We start from the raw sequence: 19,693 nt of genomic DNA on the forward strand, positions 1-19,693 counted from the left end.
ATTTTTCACAGATGACATGATATTACACATAGAAAACACTAAAGACTCCATTAAAAAAACACTATAGGATTTAATAAATTAATGCAACAACCTAGCATAATACAAAATTAACACCCAGAAATCAATGCCATTTTTATATACCAACTAGAGGCCCAGTGCACAAAATTAATGCACGGGGGTGTGTGTCCCTCAGCCCAGTCTGTACCCTCTCCAATCTGGGACCCCTCGAGGGATATCTGACTGCCCTACCGGGATTGGGCCTAAAGGGGCAGTTGGACAACCTTCTCACAATCCAGGACTGCTAGCTCCCAACTGCTCACCTGCCTGCCTTCCTGATTGCCCCTAACCACTTCTGCCTACCAGCCTGATCACCCCCTAAACACTCCCCTGCCAGCCTGATTAATGCCTAACTGCTCCTCTGCCAGCCTGTTTGCCCCTAACTGCCTTCCCCTGCAGGCCTGGTCCCCCCAACTTCCCTCCTCTGCCAGCCTGGTCACCACTAACTGCCCTCCCCTGCAGGCTTGATCATCCCCAACTGCCCTCCCTTGCAGGCCTGGTCCCTCCCAACTGCCCTCCCCTGCTGGCCATCTTGTGGTGGCCATCTTGTGTCCACATGGGTATACCCATCTTGTGTGTTGGAGTGATGGTAAATTTGCATATTACTCTTTTATTATATAGGATAGAGGCCTGGTTCATGGGTAGGGGCCAGCTGGTTTGCACAAAGGATGTCCTGGATCAGGGTGGGGGTTACCTTGGGGCATGGGGTAGCCTGGGTGAGGGGCCTGTGGAGATTTGCATGCTGGTCACGCCCCCCATTGACCCAAGCAGAAGCCTTGGTATCTGGGATTTATTTATCTTCTATAATTAAAACTTTGTAGCCTTGAGCGGAGCCAGGCCTCATGCTCACTCCATGGCTGCAGCCATTTTTGTTGGGATTTATTTATCTTCTATAATTGAAACTTTGTAGCCTTGAATGCAGGCCCAGTCAGGCTAGAGATACAGAAGTTTGGCTTCCTCCATCACTGGAGGCAACTCAAGCCACCTGTGCTGCCGCCATTTTTATTGGGATTTATTTATCTTTTATAATTAAAATTTTGTAGCCTTGAGTGAAGTCCACAGCCAGCCAGGGTGTGTTGGAAGCTTGGCTTCCTCAATTGCTGGGGAAACCCAAGCCTCCTGCTCGCTCCATGGCCACAGCCATATTGGTTGGTTTAATTTGCATAGTTGCTCCCGATTGGCCGATGGACATGGCTTGTGGGTGTAGCGGAGGTACGGTCAATTTGCATATTACTGTTTTATTATCGATAGATAGGATAAGGGTAGGGTGCTACAAAGAAACAAGTGTAAAATTATAGTCTCGAGTTATGTAAGAGAATATTGAAGGGATTATAGTAATTGGCATACTATCAGAAAGATATTTTATTTTCCAAAGAAATGCATCACTTTTATTAGTAGGATTAGAGAATAGTACCAATTGCTGGCAGGGTCAGATTGAGACCACATTGCATTTAAGTTGAAGGGCTTCCAAAGTTTTCAAGTTATGTCCTCTTTGAGAACTCTCCTGGACATAAATGTACTTTCTCTCATTTCTCCAGGAAAACACAACAAAATGAAGAGTAGCCACTTTTGGGGTATTTCTGAAATCGAAGCCTGTTGGTTCTCTCTTAGCCCCATGTATAGATAAAGGCTCAGAGGGAGATAGTTTTCCCTTAGCATCTTCCATTTCCTGAGATGATGCCTCAGAACATGTCTAGCACTGACATATGTGCCTCTAGGGTCCTTTAGAAACTAATGGGAAACTTTCCCTGTAGGGAAGTTTTTCTATTTGAAAAATGTACAAGCATAATTTAACAGGCTCACTTTCTATATATCAGTGGATCACTAAGATAAAAGAAATGAGTAAGATGCAAAAGATGACTGTGCGTTTTTCATTGGGTTCAGGCACAACAATGTAGAGAGAACAGCAACTGGTACTGAAGTTTCTGCTTGTCAGCACACCAAGCATAGGGTTTGACTAAAGCAAGAATTTGTTTTATAGATGAAATCTGTGTTGATGCCACCAGTTCCAGTGGATAAAGATGTAGGAACTGAAATGAAGAAGACTAAAGGATATACGCCTCGGGGAATCAAATTAAGTGGATCACCTTCTGATTATTTAACAAAGCATGAGTGGGAACAGGTAAGTAATTAGATTGTTCACCAAAGTGGCAAAGAAGACACAGCATAGATTATGTTGTCTCTTACAATATAGAGATAAAAAGTGACTTACCTTTATACACAGATCATATTCTTCTCACTGAATTGATCACTATATTTTTACAGCTTTATTGATATACTAAAGGCCCGGTGCACAAAATTTCTGCATGGGTGTTTGTGTGTCTCTCAGCCCAGCCTGCACCCTCTCCAATCTGGGACCCTTTGAGGGCAGTCAGACATCCCTCTCACAATCCAGAACTGCTGGCTTCTAACTGCTCGCCTGCCTGCCTGCCTGCCTGATTGCCCCTAACTGCTTCTGCCTGCCAACCTGATCATCCCCTAACCACTCCCCTGCTAGTCAGATTGATGCGTAACTGCTCCCCTGCCAGCCTGTTTGCCCCTAACTGTCCTCCCCTGCAGGCCTGGTCGCCCCTAACTGTCCTCCCCTGCAGGCCTGGTTGCCCCCAACTGCCTTCCCTTGCAGGCCTGGTCCCTCCCAACAGCCCTCTCTTGCTGGCCTGATCACCCACAACTGCCCTCCCCTGCCAGCCATCTTGTGTCCACATGGGAGTAGCCATCTTTGACTTCATGGGGGTGGCCATCTTGTATGTTGGAGTGATGGTCAATTTGCATATTCCCTCTTTAATATATAAGATAATTCACATACTACATGACGTATTTATTTAAAGTATATAATTTTTTTTTTTAATATTTTCGCCGAGACCAGTTTGGCTCAGTGGATAGAGCATCGGCCTGGGGACTGAAAGGTTCCAGGTTTGATTCCAGTCAAGGGCATGAACCTTGGTTGTGGGCACATCCGGTGTGCAGGGGGCAGCTGATCGATGATTCTCTCTCATCGATGTTTCTAACTCTCTATTCCTCTCTCTTCCTCTCTGTAAAACATTAATAAAATATATTAAAAATATTTTCACAGTGTTGTGCAGCTATTACAACAATCTAATTTTAGAATATTTTTATCACCTAATAAACTCCACACCTATTATCAGTCACTCCCCATTTCCTCCCCATCTTCCCACTCTCCCAGCCCTGCTTCTCTAGCCTCAGGTAACCACTAATCTAGTTTTGGTCTTTTCTGGAGATTTTACAATATGTGATCTCTTGTGTCTGGCTTCTTTTACTCAGTGCTTTTGCTTCATGCTTTTGGTATTATAATTAAGAAGTCATTGCCTAACCCCAAGTCATGAAGATTTATTCCTACGTTTTCTTCTAAGAGTCTTATAGTTTTAGCTCTTACATTTAGGTGTCTGATCAACTTTTAGTTAATTTTTTTATATGGTATGAGGTAGGTGTTAAAATTCATTCTGTTATATGTGGATATCCAGTCATCCCAGCACCACTTGTTAAAAAAGACTGATCCCACTGAATTTTCTTGGCACTCCCACCAAAAATCAATTGATTATAAATATGAAGGTTTATTTCTAGATTCTTAATTATATTTCGTGATCTATATGTTTATCCTTATGTTAGTGCTACACAGTTTTGATCACAGTAGCTTTGTACGAAGTTTTAAAACTGGAAAGTGTGGGTTCACACTTTTTTCTTCTTTTTCAAGTTTTTATTTATTTTATTTATTTATTTTTAACTTTTCTGGGTCCCTTAAATTTCCATATGAATTTCAGTCAGTTTGTCAATTTCTACCAAAAAACAACTGAGATTTTGGTAGGTATTTCCTTGAATCTATGGATCAATTTAGGTGCTATTGCACTCTTAAATATTATATCTTCAACTCCATGAACATGGGATGTCTTTCAATTTCTTTAGATCTTTAATTTGAACAGTGTTTTGTAATCAGTTATTTATTGACCAGGTTATAAAAAAGCTGTCATTCAGTAAAATTTTTACAATTTTTGGTTTTACAATTTCAGGAAAGAATGGTAAGTAGTTATTCTTTCTTGCACTTATCACCCAAAATACCCAGCATGTCAGAGGAGAGAGGGTGTTCTCGAGAAGACAGATTATCTCTGCCTAGGAATTTGTTTCACCCTTTATAGAAGTTTTTGTTTGAGAACCTCAGAATTAAATCTATTTTATAGCCACAGTCTGGGTAAACCTACTCAAGTGAATGAATTCTAGACAGAAAAGAAATGCAGAATGCAAGGAGTGAATTAGCTGCTTCCTGCACACCCCCTACTGGGGATGTGCCCACAACCAAGGTACATGCCCTTGACCGGAATCAAACCTAGGACCTTTCAGTCCACAGGCTGACGCTCTATCCACTGAGCCAAACATGTTTCGGCTAAGTTTAAAAAAAAATGTATTTTATTGATTTTTTTTATAGAGAGGAAGGGAGAGGGATAAAGAGCTAGAAACATCAATGGGAGAGAAACATCAATCAGCTGCCTCTTGCACACCCCTACTGGGAATGTGCCCACAACCAAGGTACATGGCCTTGACCGGAATTGAACCCTTGAGTCCTCTGGCTGAGCTCTATCTACTGAGCCAAACCAGCTAGGGCGACAATTAAGTTCTTTCAAGAAAAAATACTTTTGTAGATTTAGCAATTGTGAAACATTTGTGATGGATTAAAAAAGCCAAGGGCTGATTCTTCATGATTACTAGGTATTTCTACATTAGTTACTATTATTGCAACATTGGTTATTGGGAATGAGCAGAAAGGGATTGTGGTGGCTATAGCATTAAAACTTCTCACAGAGATTCATGGAGGATAAAAATATGAAACAATTTTGAAGGAGGAATGAGAAATAGTAAGAAAATGTGGGTAAATATTTCTGGAAAAGAAGTTGGAATATAGAAAATAAATTTTCACTTGTAAAAACCTTGTTTCCCTGAAAATAAGACATCCTCCGAAAATAAGACCTAGCGCATGGAAAGATAAGACATCCCCTGAAAATAGGACCTAGCGCAACTTTGGGAGAAAAAATTAATATAAGACACTGTCTTATTTTCGGGGGAAACAGGGTAGCAGCCTAATCTATTTGTTGTTTTAAGGTCATCGATATTCTGTGGAGCGATCCTCGTGGGAAACGAGGCTGTTACCCAAACACAAGTCGAGGAGGGGGCTGCTATTTTGGGCCAGATGTCACCACGAAGTTTCTTAATAAAAACCATTTGAAGCTTCTCATTAGATCTCACGAGTGTAAACCAGAAGGGTATGAAGTCTGCCATGATGGGAAGGTAAGTTAACATTGTTGGTGACATCATAGACATCCTTCCCCCAAGCAATCTTTCTTCACAGGATGTGTCTCACCTAAAGGCCCATGGAAGATGTGCTCCCTGGTACCTAGAGAGAAGGCCATGCTTTGGTAGACAGAAACAGGAGACTGCAGGGCTCACATACATTGTTGGACGGGGCCTCTTTGTCCCTCGCCCTAAGGGATATTTGGTTTAATTCCGTAATCTTCCCTAATCCCAAAGACAGAAACTGACATGCAACACTAAGTACACACAGAGAAAGGCTTTTACTGATCGAAGACAACTCGCCATTAAGGTGGGGTTGAGAATGTACAATACTTATCCTCATTGAGCACATAAAAGGCAGCCATGAATCAAGTTTGCTCTCTTTCGCCTTTGCATGTTCCTGGTGCAGGGCAGAGCAACAAAACACCCTTCCCCTCCACTCCCTTAAGGAGGTGATCTCTAGGAAGTCACTCACTCTAGTTAAGCTGAAGCCACTAAAATGGAGTATATTGTGCTCCTGCAGAGGTGTGTGATAAGGCTCTAGGACTGAGGAACGGGTATCTTGTCCCAATTTGTCCTGGGATGCCCCTTTTTTCTAACACTTAACAATGATGAATACAAAAGAAAATAAATTTGCATGTTATTTCCTTCCATTTCAACACTTTTGCTTTTCCTAACTATATTAGTACATTTCAGGCTCTTACTAACAATTGCGAGGTGGTTATGGCAAGTATTGTTTAGAGACTAGAGGCCTGGTACACAGAAATTCATGCACTCAAGAGGCTCCCTCAGTCCGACCTGTACTCTATTGCAGTCCAGGACCCCTCAGGGGATGTCCACCTGCTGTCTTAGGCTCGCTCGCTGGGGGATGGGGCCTAAGCTGGAAATCAGACATCCCTCTGGCAGCCTGGGAGCCCTCAGGGGATGTCCCCTGGGGAGCAGGCCTAAGCCACAGTCAGACATCTTTATTGCTGCCAAGGAGGTGGGAGAGGTTCCCACTGCTACTGCTATACTTGCAGCCATCAGCCTGGTTTCTGGCTGAGCAGAGCTCCCCCTGTGGGAGCACACTGACCACCAGGGGACAGCTCCTGCCTTGAGCGTCTGCCCCCTGGTGGTCAGTGTACATCATAGCTACCAGTTGTTCCTGGTCATTCTGCCCTTAGGGTCATTTTGCATATTACCCTGTAATTATATAGGATTGTTGGTAATGTACTTATGCTCATTGTACTTATCCCCATTGAGCACATAAAAGGCAGCCATGAATCAAGTTTGCTAGGAGAGAAAATAGCAGTGACTTATTAGGACAGGATTTGACCTAAGCAAAGTTTCTTGCCACAGACAGATGTTACCCTCCATCCTCCACCACAGCCCCAAGGCCAACAGAATGGCCGTGGTCCCTTATTTTAGCCACCGTTTCTATGCCCTTGAAGCACTGGTTTTGTGGAGGGTTCGGGGGCCTCTAAATCAGTCAGTTCCAAGCAAAAGCAAAAGACTGATACTAGACAAGTTTTATTTTGAATGCTCAGATATCACAAGGAAAGAAAATAAAGGCTTTTCCCCCTTGGAAAATTTAGAATTTGCAAAACAGCATTAAGGAAGATTCTAAGATTGAAGCTGAGATTATGCACAGGATTGCAAGGCCACACCCTGTGAGGGTGAAGGCTAGAAATCAGTACTTCTGGGGACACTGATTTAAAAGCCTTGTTTCTCTCCAGTGGAATCACGGAAAAGAAGTCTTGCAGACTTGAATGATTTGTATGGATTCTGAACTTGGTTTGATTTTTGCTTTTTTAAGATTTGAGCTATTTCTGACTTTATTGAAGGACATTTTGAGAATTACCTCTATGTAAAGCTGATCCTCTTTTTCTTTAATCAGGTTATTACGGTATTTTCTGCTTCTAATTATTATGAAGAAGGCAGCAATAGAGGAGCTTACATCAAGGTGGGTTTTAATACCAATCTGCGATTTTTCCAGTACCAAGTAACCAAGGCAACGTGCTTAGGACCTCTTCATCAAAGGTGTGTATACTCTGAACACTGGTACTGGTGATCAAATAGAACCAATCCAAAGTGATTAAGAACAGCCACGAGGGTGAAGATAACTACTTATTGTTTACTCATTGGTATGAAAATAGTTCCAGACACAAAGTAGCGAATACAGTCATATTATTTGACAACAAGAAGAGCAATTTTTAAATTTATACATCTCTTTAGATGAATAAAGTGGTCAACATCCAGTCCTTAATTGAATGTAAAAAAAAAAAAAAAAAGGTTCCCACACCACCCAGCCCTGTAACCTATAGTTTTTGTCTGTTCCCACCCTCAGACAGCCCAGTCTGGAGTTACTTCTTTGTCTCTTCTCTATCCTGCAGTGTATATGACAAAAGAGTTGTGTGTGTTTCTCCATATAATGGCATTCATAGGTTGTCTTCTTTTTATCTCTTTAACATTATCTTTTTAACATTTTTCATTATAAAATGAATATATTTATTATTAAGAAGTGAGACAAAAGAAGTGAGACCAAAAATATATATATATATAGATAAAGAAAATGTTAATCATCTCTCCCCCTACTTTTTAATAATCCTTTTCCCTATAGATAACTGAAATTAATAGCCTATTGTGGACCTTCCACCCTGTTCTCCTTGCTCCTACAAAAATAAACAAGCAATAGTTAATTCATTGAATAAAAAACCAAATTGAGCACATGCTATGTATCTGACACTGTTTTAGACACAGGTGATATAGCAATAACCCAAATAAGCAAAAATCCTTTCCCTCATCAAATGCATATCCTAGTAGGAGGAGAAAACCAATAAACACCATACATACATTACTTTTTATAAAGAGAGAATCACAAATCACACTGCACACTCTATTCTACGACTGACTATTCCCCTAAAGATTCTATCATGAACACAACTCCAAGTTAGTACATATAGACCTAATTCATTCTTTGTAGTAGATACATAATATTCTGTAGCCTACACATGCCATAACAGTTGTAAAGTCAGTAAGTCTTACTCAAATAATGACCATCCAGAATGATTCCAGGGTTTTCCACTTAAAAACAATACTATAATAAACATTTCTTTCTGTGTGTGTATATATATGCATCAGTTTTAGTCCTGTTTTTAGGTAAGATTTCAAAATATGAGATTTATGGATTTATATATTTAAAATGTTGCTGGATTCTCCAAAAGTTGTAATAATTAACAACCTGAAGAACAAAATACTGTTTCTTCACATCCTCATTAGTCTCAGATATTATAACCCTATTCTTATTTTTGCCAAGCTGAGTTTACCTCTTATGTTTTTAGAAATTGCGTTTTCTCTTCTTTGAATTTCCTATGTATATTATTCCCCCATTTTATATTATTGTGTTGTAAGAGTTCTTTATATATCCTGTATACATGTCACTTACTCGATATATGATTTGTCAAATCTAAGAAGCCATTGCCTAACCCCAAACACATTCCTATGTTTTCTTCTAAGAATTTTATTGAGTAAATTTTTACAATTGGGTGTGTGATCCATTTTGAGTTAATTTTTGTATGGTGTAAGCTAGGGATCCAACTTCATTCTTGTACTTGCGGACATTCAGTTGTCCTAGCGCAATCAGTCAGGAAGACTATCCGTCCCCCATTCAATTGTCTTGGCACACTTGTCAAAAAGCAATTGACCATAAAGGTACAGGTTTATTTCTGGACTTTAAATTGTATCCCATTGATCTATATGTCTAGCCTAATGTGAGTAATACACTGTCCTGATCACTATACCTTTGTGGTAAATTTTGAAACTGGGAAATGTGAGTCGAACCTGGTTCTTCTTTTTTGAGATAGTTTTGGTTATTCTGTGTCCATGACATTTGTCTATGAATTTTAGAATCAGCATCTCAACTTCTGCAAAAAATGCCAACTGGGATTTTGATAGGGATTAATTTATAGCTATAGATTGATTTTGTGGCTATTGGCAGCTTAACAATATGAAGTCTTCCGATCCATATTATTCTATTTATTTAGACCTTTCATTTCCTTAAACAGTGTTGTGCTTTTCAGTGTATAAGTCTTGGACGACTTTTGTTCAATTCATTTCTAAGTATTTTATTCCTTTTGGTACTATAGTAAGTGGAGTTCTTTTCTTTTTAAAAAATCTATATTGTTGAAAGTATTACAGGTGCTTTCCCCCCCCCCCCCCATTGATCCTTGCCTCCTTCCCACTCATTTCCCCTCCCCAGGCCTTCACATAAGTCCATGGGTTATGCATATATACATATAAGTTCTTTTATTTCTCTCTCCCCTCCCCCCTTCCCTCTTAAGAATCCTCAGTCTGTTGCATGTTTCCTTGTCTCTGGATCTATTTTGTCAGTTTATTTTGTTCATTAGATTCCACATGTAAGTGAGATCATGTGATACTTATCTTTCTGTGATGGACTTATTTCACTTAGCATGATACTTTCCAGGTCCCTCCATGCTGTCTCAAAGGGTAAGGGATCCTTCTTTTTACTGCTGCATAGCATTCCATTGTGTACTGATGGGCACTTGGGCTGTTTCCAGATCTTAGCTATTATAAATTGCGCTGCTATGAACATAGGGGTGCATATGCTCTTTCTGATTGATGTTTCGGATTTCTTAAGATATATTCCTAGAAGTGGGATCACTGGGTCAAATGGCAGTACCATTTTTTAATTTTTTGAGGAAACTCCATGATGTTTTCCATAGTGATTGTACCAGTTTGCATACCCACCAGCAGTATGCTAGGGTTCCCTTTTCTCAACGTTCCCACCAGCACTTGTCTGTTGATTTATTGATGGTAGCCATCCTGGCAGGTGTAAAGTGGTACCTAATTATTGTTTTAATTTGCATATCTTTAATGACTAGTGACGTTGAGCATTTTTTTCCATATGTCTCATTTTCCCATATGCCATTTGTATGTCTGCTTTGGAGAAGTATCTGTTTTAATCTGTTCATTTTTTTATTGGGTTGTTTGTCTTCCTTTTGTTAAGTTGTATAAGTACTTTATATATTTTGGAAATTAACCCATTATCAGATGTATCATTGGCACATATGTTCTCCCATTCAGTGGGCTCTCTTTTCATTTTGATGCTGATTTCCTTTGCTGTGCAGAAGCTGGATTTCTTTGTTAATTATATTGTTGGATGGTTCATTTTTAGTGTATTGAAATAAATTTATTTTTTGTGTTCTGTGCTACATTGATGAACTTTTTCATTAGTTCTGTTAGTTTTTAGCAGATTCCTTAGGATGTTCTATATATAAGATCATATTATCTGCAAATGGAGATAGTTTTACTTGTTTTTCCAGTCTGGATGTCTTTATGTCTTTTTCTTGCTTAATTGCCCTGGTTAGACCCTTCAGACCAATGTTGAATAGAAGTGGTGAAAGCAGATATTTTTGTCTTGTTCCCAGTCTTAACAGGGACACCATTTAGTCTTCCATCATTAAGTATTTAACTGTATTATTTTTTGTAGATGCCCCTTGTCAAGTTGAGGAAGTTCCCTTCTATGCCTAGTTTGTGGAGTGTTTTTATCAATGAAAGAATATTGGATTTGGTCAGATAAGTTTTCTGCATCTATTGAGATGATCATGTGGTTTTTGTTCTTTATTCTATTAATTTGGTATATAACAGGGGTGAGGTATTTCTGACCTTATATGGCCCACGAAATCCTGTGGTCTGGCCCTGCCAAGGCATTAGGATTGAGTTAATTAAATGTTTGACTAAATGTAGCAGGCTAATTTTGAAAAAAAATGTTTTTATTGCCCAGCTGATGTGGCTCAGGGGTTGACTGTCGACCTATGAACAGGTGGTTATGGTTTGATTCCTGGTCAGCACACACCTGGGTTGCGGGCTCCATTCCAGTGTGGAGTGTGCAGGAGGCAGCCGATCAATGATTTTCTCTCATAATTGATGTTTCTATCTCTCTTCCTCTCCTTTCCTCTCTCTGAAATCAATTAAAACTTTTTTTTAAAAGTAGAAACTGGTGAGTGGTAACATAGTACATTAAAATGAAACAGAACATGATAATTTATGTAATTTTCACCTAATAATTGTATTCTTAACATAGGGTGAATACCATAGAAAGTAGTGCCATCAGGATATTGAAAGAGCGAATCATTTCACGAAAAACTGACCTCATTCATAGTTTCCAACTTCAAGACCGTACTAAATCAGGTAATAAAATTATGTAATGCTTACATTTCTTAACATGCCAGGTTATATACAGATCTGTTTTTATTTTCTTTGCTTCCTTAAGATCTCAGTTCTCTATTTTTAGTAGTGAGGAATGACAGAGATAAAATAAAATATAGTCCACTATATGCTGGGAAAAAGGCGTAGTCCTCCTTTTCAGTAACCTCCTTTCAAACAACAATCCTGAATTTAAATTCTATTTTGGTAAAATGTCAGACTAGACACTGTGGAAGGCCTGCCTGTTAAAAAATTGCTAGAATCTAGAGGCAGAATTGTAGTGCATTTACCAGCCTCACAGTAAGTATGATAAATCTCTAGGCTGCATCTCTCTATGAAAGTGATTTTGGACTTAGAAATTCCAGAAGTCTAAGAGTATAAATTTGTATTATTTTAAGCTACTAATTCTGTGGTAATTTGTTATAACAGCAGTAGGAAACTAATACGGATGCCTACTCTTAATACTGTTCAACATTTTACTAGGGATATTAGCCAATGAAATAAGGCAAGTTAAAACCATAAGAATTAGAAAGGAAAAAAAATAAAATACCACCATGTATTAGTCAGAGCCTATTCAGAAGATAGAAACTACAACTCTGTTTTGAACAGTGAAACTTAGTATAAAGAATTATTAACTAGCAAAAAATTATTAATTACGAAAAGAGATAAAAGAATATAGGAATAGGAAGTGTAGGGAACAGCTACTGTCTCTAAAGCTGAGAGAGGGTACCCAAGGAAGGAACAAACTTGGAAGCATCTCCTACTTCCAACCAAGGCTAAGATTCAGACCTCGTCAGTGAAGGTGTGACTGTGGCTCACTGCAGGGAGTAGAAGGTCACTGATGTGTCTCAGGTCAGTGTTGGTTTGCAGCTAGAGGGACAGGGCTAGAGAGGATGAAGCCACCCACTGTAATACCGTGTTTCCCCAAAAATAAGACATCCTCCGAAAATAAGTCCTAGTGCAACTTTGGGAGAAAAAATAAATATAAGACACTGTCTTATTTTTGGGAAAACAGGGTACCAGCAAAACTCTCTTTGAGGTGTCCACCACTATGTCTCGCACACACTGCTGGCAAGGGAGGCACCACTGTGGTATCAGCTAAATTCACTAGTGAGTAGGAAGCAAAGCATACAAGACCATTTCTTTTGCCATGTCTTAGAGTATTCTTCCTGAACCCTCTGCTGACAAAGCCTAACATTATACCAGCTGCCAAAAAAAAAAAAAAAATTATAGGATTCAGCTCCAATATCACAAAACAGGGCAAGGAAGGGTACATTTGGAGCCAAGTGGTAATAAATTGATAGTTAGTGTAGCTAGCAATGAACTTATTGGTAATAAAACCTTAAAATATACCATTTATAATAGATAATCAAGTACCAAGGAAGAAACCAAATGATTGGTGAGTGAGGCTTTTAAAATATTATTAAAAGAAATGAAAAAGAATTGAAGTCAATGGGTAGATATTACTATGTTCAATGGCCAATGCTGTCAAGATATAAATTCTCCCCAAATTGAGCTATCGGTTCAATTCATCAAAGGGGCATGTATGGAAATGTTCTTAGCAGCATTGTTTGTGATAGCCCCAAATTGGAGATAATCCAGTGTCTGCCAACAGTAGAATGGACATATAAATTGAGAATATTGTTTTATTTCCTGTTTATTCAAAAGCATTTCAAATAAGCATGTCTTTAATAATCAGGAAAAATAAAGATTTATATTTTGAAAAACTACATATTATATTAGGGGATTAAAGGGCATTTAATCTGGGAAAATGAAAAGGGAACAATATGTCAAAATATTAAAGATAAAAGTAATCTTTTGTCCTTTATATAACTTTTTCTTTGTATTCTTTTGCATTTCAAATCTTCTATTATAAAATACTTTATTTTGTTAATCAGAAAAAGGAAAGAGACATCTAACACCCGAAGTCTGACTGCTTACACATAATAGCAAAGAGCTGTGGAATATCAAAGACTTTCTTTAGTAGTTCCTCCCTTGGAGCCCCGGGGCCTGGTAGGACAGACTGGAAAGGGGAGCAGGAGGCATTGAAACCCCAGGCTTCCCACTGGCTTCCCTGAGGAGTTTGCATTTTAAAAATCAAATTATGAACCAATTAATAGGCTTTTTTTCTTGTCTCTTTCTTTTTGGTTGTTATTGTTAGGAAAAATATCTATGGGGCAGTGGGCTTTTTCTATGGAAAACGTTTTGGGACTGAACTTGCCATGGAGAAGCCTGAGCTCACATCTCGTTCTCACTGACCAAGATGGAAACATTGACTACATGACTTGCTTCCACGACATTCACATTCAAAAACCTGTGAAAGAGGCAAGTGAAACGCAGCCCCGGCTGAAACCTGGCTAAAAACACCCTTTGGGCAACCTATAAGAGTAACTTGGTCCTTTGAAAAGATGGGAGTGGAATCGTCTAGTGGACAGAAATGACAATCTTAGGAAAGGCCTACGAGGGATCTCCCAGGTGCATTGTGGTCTATTCAGGAAAGTGCATTCTAATGATAAGCAAAAGAGAGAAAAAGCTTCTGCAAGCAAATCATGTCCAATGTGTGATTCCTTAAGTGCTGTCCAGCAGAAGTGCAGATGTGACATCCAGTCTTTCATATAACACTGCCTTTAAAATACTCAATATATTCCCTTTTCAACTGGGAGTGTATAGTCTTACTGACATGACACTTTATACCTTAAGGGCTTTTAAAAAATATATTTGTATTGATTTTGGAGAGAAAGGGAGAGGAGGAAAGAGATAGAAACAACAATAATGAGAGAATCTGATTGGCTGCCTCCTGCACGCCCCCCACTGGGGATGGAGCCCACAACCCAAGCATGTGCCCTGACTGGGAATTGAACCATGATCTCCTGGTTCATAGGTTGATGCTCAACCACTGAGCCAAGCTGGCCAGGCACCTTAAGGACTTTTAAAGTTTATAATCCTTTATTATAAATACTTTAAAATACCCCAGAAAGAGTTGTCAGACCCCCCCCCATACTTATTAATTAATGACTCATCAGCAATTAGTTTTAATATTGGGCTGAAAGTGAGCTGATGGAAACTAAGACTGAAATGATTGGAGGGAGGTGAGAAGTTAAGAGCAGAGAGAGGAAGTAAAAGTGCAGGTGGGAGCCTCAAATATTCACAAGAAGGAGACTTGGTGCCTCACTTAAGAGGCAATTTACCATGGTGACTGAGCTCATAGGCCTTGGTTTCAGGCAGCTGAGATTCAATCCCCACCTATCAGCTCTATGAACCTTGGGAAACTTACTTTACCTTTCTGTTCTTTAGTCTGTAAAATTGACATAATAGTAGTTCTTTCCTTGGGGCTGTGTTAAGGACTGAGTGAAACAACCCACAGAAAAACTCTCAGTGCAGAGCCTGGCACAACACAAGGTGCTCTCAGTAAATATTGGCTGTTATTTACTGATTTTCTTTGGCCCTGTCCCTTGGGGAGTGCAGACTGCAGACCCCTCAGAACGTAAGAGCATGGTCCTTTATCTGATTAAAGAGGGTTAACAAAAATCTTACACCTATGGATGAAGACAGTGCAGGGGTAAAGGCATGGGGTGGGGAGGGGAATCAGGTGGAGGGGAGCTATGGGGGAGGAACACCTGTAATAATCTGAACAATAAAGATTTATTATAAATTTATTATTATAAAAAATAATAATAAAAACAAAGAGCGTTAAGCCTCCAAGGAAGAATTGCCTTTTCAAATGGCTATCTAAATCCCCTACTTTGAATTGGTGATGGTGTTTTATGCTTGTTATGTTTACTAAAACTGATCTATGTTATTAATTCTATATTTTAACACTAGAAAATCTTTATTTCAGGCTCAGTCAGCTCTCATTGAAACCCTGTACAGATACCGATCTGACCTGCAAATCATTTTTAATGTCATTGACTCTGACCACTCAGGTAAAGGAACTTGGATTAGTTCACTAGCAGTGAGCAAAGGCTAGTTTGTTTCTCTGAAACCAGAACTCTGTTTTCATCTATTGCATACTTTACCCAAACTTGATTTAACTTGGGTAGGGGAGAACTCAACTATAATACTATTGTTATTTTAATTTGGCTACAAACTGTATTCAAGACTATATACTCCTATGTAGGCCTATGTATCCAGTAGTCAGACAAGAATAGCTTCTTTTATAAATCACCAGCACAGATGAAAAGATAATTCACTGTCATTTAAACATCATCGTTACTCCTGGCAATAAAAATCATTCCTAGACTTCTGATTCTATTTTTGGGACTGAGGGTTATGGAAACTCATTTTCTGCTTAGCTTTGCTGCACAATTACTTATTTTCAAACTTTTTATTTCTTGCGGAAATACTTGTTTTTTCATTAAACTTATTGTGGGTGACATTGGTTAATAAAATTATATAGGTTTAAAGTATACAATTTTATGATACATCATCTGTATATTGCATCGTGTGCCCACCTCCCATATTTTCAAACTTAAAAAAAATCATCAGATAATCCTTAACTACAGAGATTATTGAACACTAAAAAATGAATGGTAAAAACACAAAATTATTGCCTATAAAAAATGACAGGGTCCTTGTTTGCAATGCTCTTATTGAGTCCCAGCATATCTTTTCCTTCTGCATGTTAGTGAAATTCAAATTGGGACTATTCAATCTGTATGGCTTCCACACCCCTCCCTTCACTGGGTCTTAAAATGAACACTCACATCCTTCTCCTATATTCTTTTAGGTCTTATCTCTATGGAAGAATTCCATTCCATGTGGAAACTTTTTTGTAGTCACTACAACCTTCATATTGGTGATTCCCAAGTTGATGAGCTTGCTGAAAGAATGGACTTGAACAAAGATGGAAGCATCGACTTCAACGAGTTTTTAAAGGCTTTCTATGTCGTACACCAACTTGACAACTTGCACAAATCAAAGACCCAACTTGCTTAACAAGAAGTAGAGCTTTCCCTCAAGAATATAGTCACTAATACAGTGTTTTTGCAGTACCAGTGGTAGAAACAATAGGCCCAATTTCTGCCATGAGCAGATGTGTAATGTGGGTATTAGAAGTGCCTAGTAAGCTGTTTTGTTAAGACTAGGTTAAATGTCAGCTCCAGTGGCAGGACCACACATTTCTAGAGAGAAACTGATGTTGGGCCTAGTGTTGGTCTCTTTGATGTCCACTAACCAGGAGACCAAAGCAGTTTAGAAACATACTAAAAGAAAAAACCTGTAGAACACAGGAAACAAACAAAAACTACACCATCTGTAAGTGGCTCAGGAATAGGAGGAGGAATACTGAACTGCTAATGTAATAAAGCATTTCCAGCTTTCAACTGTAATCTTCTTTGGTGATACCATAAACCAGTAATTCTTAATTGTGAGGGAACCACCCTTTGGGGTGGGGGGCCATATCAGATTCTCAAGGTAAGCTGTGGGAATGTATCATTTGAAAACATATTATTTTGTTGTACGTTGGAGATACAAAGTGAACACTTTCAGCTTGATTCCTGCCTTGAATATGGTTTGACACCTTCATGGGTAAGTAAGATGAGGCTTTGGTTATGCATACATTTTGTAATTTATTCTGCTATTCCGATGGCATATCAAACACAAGAAGAGATGTCTGTTTAAAGGCAAGTGTATTTTAATTTTTCTCTAAGTTTGAGAACTTATAGATCTATCAATATGACAGGGTAGATATATTTTCTACAACACTGCCTGCTATGTACACCAAAATAATGGATAAAATATAACAAATATATTTTTAAATATAACTGAGCTGGTAGGAAAGTAAAGGGAAACCTATGGGGTAGGGGAAAAGAGCATAATTAAAGTCATAGCAATGTTAACATTAGACAGGATAGACTTTAAGGCAAAGAATATCATTAGGCATAAAAAAAGGTCATTACTGAATGCTAAAAGGAGTGATTCACCAGGAAGATATAATATTTATAAACATGCATATAATAAAAGAGCTTTAAAATTTATAATGCAAAAATTGACATAGCTACTAGAAGAAATAGAGGAAGATTTTGAATATATCTGTCAGTAATTGATAATGTAAATAAGTTAGTATATAGAAGATTGGACAGCCAAATTAATCCACCTGATTATGTGTGTGTCTGTATGTGTATACTCTGCAATTAATTTTAGAGAATGCATATTATTTTCATGAACACATGGAACATATATAAAAATGGATCATGTATTAGACCAGTGATTTTCAATCTTTTTCAACTCCTGGCCACATAAACTAATTACTAAAATTCTATGACACACCAAAAACTATATTTTTGCCAATCTGACAAAAAATAATAGGTATAATTTTGATTCATTCACACTGGATGGCTATTGTATTGGCTGCTCTCATTTTTTTTTATTTGTCAGTATAAGGGAAAAGAGATCAGTGCCCCTGACTGAATAATGATCAGGTATTGCATGTTTTAAAAATTCTTGCAGCATGCCAGTTGAAAATCACTGTATTAGACCACTAAAAAGGTCTCAAATATCAGGCAATTGGTTACAAAGAGACTATATTCTCTGATCATAATGCAATGAAATTAGAAACCATATAAGAAGATAATATTAATGACCAAAAAAGAATATAACAAGCTCTAGCAGAAATTGCTAAAAATACAGTGAATAACTTTATCCAATAATTTTTTTAGAAAATTGGACAATGGACGATTTCATAGGGGAAAATATAGTTTACTAAAGCTGACTCAAGAACGAAAGGAGGATCTGAAGAGACACATAAACATTAAAGAATGTGATGGCTTTGCAATGTGTCTACTTGAATAGGCTGAATGAAATTTCTCAGAATTCCCTTTCTTGTATATTTCTAGTTAAGGTAGGCCATGAGGGAGACTCTTGAGAGAGATGGAAGACAAAGGGAAGAACAGCCATTGTGTAGCTCCTACCCAGTGTTGCTTGTTGGTGTGAAGCCCAGTCAGGCCTGCATCCCTCTACATTCCCTTGGATCCTGTCAGCTTCTCCGACTCCTGGGCCAGGTGTGTGTGTATAGTTCTGTGACAAAGGGCCTGGCTTCTGCAGAATGACCTGTTCACCAAGGCCATGAGCGATAAGAATGGACTGAGTCCATTCTCGTGGAGTACCAGTTAGAGCTTGTGGGTTTGAGCCTGCTTCGGATCTTCCCTCCTGACTGCCTGCCCTGTGGGCTTCAAGGTCCAGCATCAGGTATGGTGTCTACAACCTGAGTCTGCTTAGCTAGCTTCCACATTTGCATAAGTTACTTTTCCTAGTGGATGGATGGAGAAGAGAGAAAGAGAGAGACAGAAAGAGAGAGACAGAGAGATAGAGAGAATGAATCACCTATGGGTTTGGCCTCTGGTTGCACCCTGATAGATACAGAATTTGGTGCTGAGAGTGGTTCCAGAAGAACAGAAGCTTAAAGGTGAGTGCTCTGCATGCATACACCTGATGTGCACAGAGCTGCCCCATCATCTCACATGAAAACCCACTGATGATCTCAGGACAGTGGTTTTAAGAAATGTCCAGTCTCTGGCATTACCGGATAGCCTTTTGTTGTTGCTTCCTAAATCACCTGGTTATTGAGTCTCAGGTTCTTTCTGGAATTCTTATTTTCTCCCTTGGGCTTCTAATCTCTGGAATTAATTATCTGCCTTTATTGGAAAATTTACCTAAAAATTTACTTTCATTTTACTAAAGATTGCTATTTAATGTTGTAAAACTTCTGCTCGATATGAGCTGTGCTTAACCACAATTCAATTTTACAAAGCATACACACACATACACATACACACATACACACACAGATATGGGCAAAGGTGAATTTACAGTTGTGAGTACATGAAAAACACAGTTTATTCTTGTGTTATCATTTATTATTGTATTTTCCATACGAATAACTGTAAACCTACTTTTGCCCAACCCTCTGTGTGTATGTGTTTATAGAGAGATGTGAAATATCTTTTAATTTCTATTTCTTTATTACAAGTGATATTGAGCATCTTATTTGTTGGTCAGTCTATTTTTTAAGAAAGTCTTGTTCTTATCCTTTGCTTATTATAATACTACACCTGTTTGCCTTTTTCTTACTAATTTTTAGGAACTTTAAAGTTCTTGATGCTGACCCACTGTTCTTTATTTGGGAAGCAGATATCTT

General features: G+C 38.6%; 1 protein-coding gene across 3 annotated transcripts in view; it reads left to right on the top strand.

The window, feature by feature from the left end:
* The window catches only part of PPEF1 (protein phosphatase with EF-hand domain 1), an 80,948-nt gene extending 64,068 nt beyond the window's left edge, over positions 1 to 16,880 (top strand). For all 3 annotated transcript variants that reach the window (XM_036440014.2, XM_045582302.1, XM_045582301.1), the window contains 7 exons: positions 2,039 to 2,179; positions 5,167 to 5,352; positions 7,232 to 7,374; positions 11,438 to 11,544; positions 13,721 to 13,884; positions 15,398 to 15,482; positions 16,286 to 16,880. In XM_036440014.2, coding sequence (XP_036295907.1) covers positions 2,039 to 2,179; positions 5,167 to 5,352; positions 7,232 to 7,374; positions 11,438 to 11,544; positions 13,721 to 13,884; positions 15,398 to 15,482; positions 16,286 to 16,494 — 1,035 coding nt within the window. In that variant the 3' untranslated portion in view covers positions 16,495 to 16,880. The remainder of the gene's footprint in view (positions 1 to 2,038; positions 2,180 to 5,166; positions 5,353 to 7,231; positions 7,375 to 11,437; positions 11,545 to 13,720; positions 13,885 to 15,397; positions 15,483 to 16,285) is intronic.
* The last annotated feature ends 2,813 nt before the right edge of the window (positions 16,881 to 19,693 follow it).

This window comes from Pipistrellus kuhlii, unplaced genomic scaffold (assembly GCF_014108245.1).
Source record: "Pipistrellus kuhlii isolate mPipKuh1 unplaced genomic scaffold, mPipKuh1.p scaffold_m20_p_16, whole genome shotgun sequence".
Lineage (NCBI taxonomy): Eukaryota > Metazoa > Chordata > Mammalia > Chiroptera > Vespertilionidae > Pipistrellus > Pipistrellus kuhlii.